Source organism: Haemaphysalis longicornis, unplaced genomic scaffold, assembly GCF_048455015.1.
Source record: "Haemaphysalis longicornis isolate Haplotype H1 unplaced genomic scaffold, Haemaphysalis longicornis Haplotype H1 scaffold_8, whole genome shotgun sequence".
Lineage (NCBI taxonomy): Eukaryota > Metazoa > Arthropoda > Arachnida > Ixodida > Ixodidae > Haemaphysalis > Haemaphysalis longicornis.
The window spans coordinates 186,604,429-186,608,119 of NW_027526445.1; the positions used below are offsets into that span (position 1 = coordinate 186,604,429).

Genomic DNA, 3,691 nt, shown 5'->3' on the forward strand with positions numbered 1-3,691 from the left:
GATTAAATCCCCACAGGCACCGTCGGCGTAGGACGGTGCTGGCTCTCTTGGACGCTTGCCTCAGGTGGTCCTCATGGGCTGTGAGGTACTTCGCTTCCGTACTAAGGTGTACCCCTAAGTACCGGTATTTGGTATGCTGTACGATTGGATCCCCACAAGGCAACCGTATTGCCGGTTCTGCGTCCTTGTCGCCCGCGAAGCACAACACTGCTGATTTATTCGCGTTGAAGCAGAGCCCCAGCCTTGCGAGCGTGTCCGCGCAGATGTCCACCAGTCTCTGGAGCTCCTCCGAGGTGCTCGCCAGCAGCACAATATCATCCGCAAAGACGAGACCGGGGAGGAAACACTGGCTCTTCAGTCCCTCGGTAGAATACTCCAGTCTGAAACCGAGGTCAGCCTGCAGGAGGTTGCGTTCCAGCGGTGCCGTGTAGAGTATGTATAGGAGTGGTGAGAGTGGGCATCCTTGTTTCAGACCCTTCTGGACCGGTACCTCGTCTGACACAGCACCATTCACTGTTGCTACTACCGTGTTGTTAGTATACAGGCGGTGCAGGACATCTACCCACGTGGGTGGCATTTCAAGGGCCTGGAGGGAGCGCAGCAGTGTGTCGTGGGGCACATTGTCATATGCCTTTGACACGTCGAAGAAGCAGCTCATGAGCTCACGTCCCTCGCTTCGCGCGATTTCGATGCACTGTGTGAGGACGAACAGGTTGTCTTCAAGCCTGCGGTCATGCCGGAAGCCCGTTTTGCAGTTCGCTCAGGTGTTTGCCAGTCTCCGCCCAGGCAGCCATCCATGCCTTTAGGGCTTGAGCAAACACCCTGTACAGTACACTGGTGATGGTCAGTGGACGGTGGTCACTCAGTAGCCCTTTGTCCCCGCCTTTCTTAGGGGTCAAAATTACCCTGCCTCGGGTCCAGTCTGCTGGTATTGGCTGGCCAGCGAGTATGCCACTATAGATATCGGCCAGCTGCTCTCTTGCCTGGTCTCCGAGGATCTTCACGATGCCGGCTGGGATTCCGTCGAGGCCTTGGGCTGTGCGTGGGCTGATGTGGCTGAGTGCCTTGTCCAGCGCTAGCCGCGACACTGTCCATTCCAAGTGGCTCAGGTATCTTGTTGCTGCGCTGGCACATCTCGGCGCATCTGGTGGGCTGGCACTACAGTCCGTCTCTTTTGGCGCCGCGTAGAGACGGCGGATGTGTTCAGTGAGGTGTCGCTGTAGGTTATCCGTCACCGCCCCGGAGTCTTCCTCACGAATTTCAGCTGCTGAAGCTCTCCTGTCCAGTGATGATACGTACGACCAGAATTTCGCCGTCGCCCCTTTTCCCGCTGATTTTATGTCCTGTAGCTTGCGGTTGTCCGCTTCCGCTATCTTTCGCTGCGTCACGACTTGCATCTCGTGCTTTCTGAGCAGATAATCCTTCCAGGCTTCCTGCGCCGCCTCCTTGCTCAGCGTCTTGACCGCCTGCCTGTGTTTCCGGTTAGCCAGCCGTCGAGCCCGTAGTGCAGCCTGTACGTCATTGTCCCACCAGCTTTTTCTACGGGGTCCTCCTCGGGAGTTGACTCTCTTTTCATGCTTGCGCATGATTCGCCGGAGCTCCTCGACGTACTCTTCGTATGTCGTCGCAGCCCGGCGCCTGGCGCTATCTTCGAACTCCTTGGCCACTTCCTCATACGCTGCGACAGGCAGGTACCATGAGGCTGGTTTTCTGCATTCCGTCTTTTTCCGGCGCCATGGTGATGCATCAAACTCGAGTTTGATTCTATTGTGGTCGCTGCCCAAGCTGTACCGGCCTTCCTCGTCGATATGCGCCGTATGCAGCATCTTGTTGAGGCCTGGCGAAATCAGCGCGTAGTCGATGCTTGTGCTGCTGCCGCGGGCACACCAGGTGATTGCCCCCTCGCAGTCCGCACGCAGGTTGACAACCTCAAGCTCGAGGTCTTCAGCTAGTGCCTGCATAAGGCCGCCGTTGTGGTCAAGGTAACCATCCAGTTCTTGTATGTGGCCGTTAAAGTCCCCCAACAGTAGGACTTCTTTGTCTCTGCCCCAGCGCTGGATATCTTCCCTTATGCATCGCGCAATGCCCACGTTTTCGGAGTAGTGTTCATGTGACACCCCGAGGTACACCACACACGCAATCACTTCGGCGTTGTGTATAAGCCCCGTCACCCATTTGTGGTTCTCGCATGCTCCATTTAGCGGTTCCCACGACCGCTCCCTGTGCCACAAGAAGCCGACACCACCCCCTTTCCGGGAAGTGTTTGATCGGTTATAGCCAGCCCAGCTCCAGTCCGGATGGAGCGGCGGTTCCTCCAGGTCCCGTAAATGGGTCTCGGCTATGGCATATAGAGACACTCTTTCCTCCCGTAGCACCTGATATAGTTCCTCCCACCTAGCACGCCTTCTGCCACCATGTATGTTCAGGAACCCCACGACCGTACTTCTCGCTTTTTTGCGTCTGCGTGGGCGCTTCGCAGTTTTGCGTGTCTTGGGGCTGGCGTGCTGGTTGTTATGAGTTCGTGATCCCGTGTTGTTGCGACAGTGGCCCCTGGTCTCTGCTGTTGGTGTGCTCGGCAGCAAAACATGGGTCGTTGAGCGGTTTACTTGCAGCTGTTTCTCCGCGACTTCCATCGATGTTGTACTTTCTCTTGGGATTGGCCGGGAGACACGGTGTCCCTCTCGCTGTGAGGCACTTTCCAATTGCTGCCTAAAGTGCCTCTCCTCCCAGACTTCTACTATGGCTGAGTTCGCCCCAGACCCTGCCTGGAGAGCACGCTCTCCAGTGCGGTCTCGATGAGCTGCGCCAACGAGTTCTTCTTGCGTCCATTTCGGTTGGTTTGTGCAGATGTTACTTGTGGCATCTGCTGCAGGTTCCGTATAGAGGGGTGACTTCTGTTTTCGTTTTCCGGATTCCATTTGGGGGTACTGCGCCGCCTGCTGGTCTGGCGCTCCTCCCGTCCATTTCGGTTGGTTTGTGCAGATGGTACTTGTGGCATCTGCTGCTGGTTCCGGATAGAGGGGTGATTTCCGTTTTCGTTTTCTGGATTCCATATGGGGGTGCTGCGCTGCCTGCTGGTCTGGCGCTCCTCCCGGGGTTTCGTCCAAGTTTGTGTGGCTGATTCGCGCCTTGGGGGACGGCATGGGTCTAAAAAACGTTTCGCCACTCTGCCAACAGTGCAAGCAACTGTCTGGGCGCCGTCTCCATCGTAGGAAAGCCCATCTTTGGCGAAACTTATAGCCACTGACTTGTTGAGATTTAGAAACCGGCTATTCGTTTTCCTGCACCATTTTTTGATTCTATAGGGACCGGGCGGCCGTTGTATGGCACCACCGTCGTTTCAGCGAACAGCGCCGCCCGTGGCGAACCGCTCGTCAGTGGAATGCCGGTGGCGGTCAGCGCAGCGTAGTTGTGCATGGTTTTCTGTCGTTTTTCTGCGGTGCGGCTTGCAAAGCGTACGTAACCCCACGTATATTGTTAAGATCGGTAAATCTGGAGCGTGGATGTGACGTTTACGAGGCATGACATGTGTGTTATTTACGCCCATACTCAGTATTTACAAATAGCAGACGACGCTCAATGCGCCAAGCTGGAAGTCAAGCTGGAAGTGAAAGTTCGTTGCTTCATGCAACTTTTTCATGCCTGCATGCAGTTTCGCGAATCGAGGAGTATATTGCCGCTAAATGCTCCC

The 3,691-nt window shown here is 55.9% G+C and overlaps 1 protein-coding gene across 1 annotated transcript; it reads right to left on the bottom strand.

Moving 5' to 3' along the window:
* Window positions 1–731: 731 nt before the first annotated feature.
* On the bottom strand, window positions 732–1,961 carry LOC144148623 (uncharacterized). The gene has a single exon (XM_077680134.1). It carries the CDS (start codon window positions 1,959–1,961, stop codon window positions 732–734), a length of 1,230 nt encoding a protein of 409 aa, XP_077536260.1.
* Between the last annotated feature and the right edge of the window lie 1,730 nt (window positions 1,962–3,691).

Excerpts from the sequence above, each read along its gene's own strand:
- LOC144148623 (XM_077680134.1), bottom strand. The coding sequence starts at position 1,961 with ATGCAGGCACTAGCTGAAGACCTCGAGCTTGAGGTTGTCAACCTGCGT.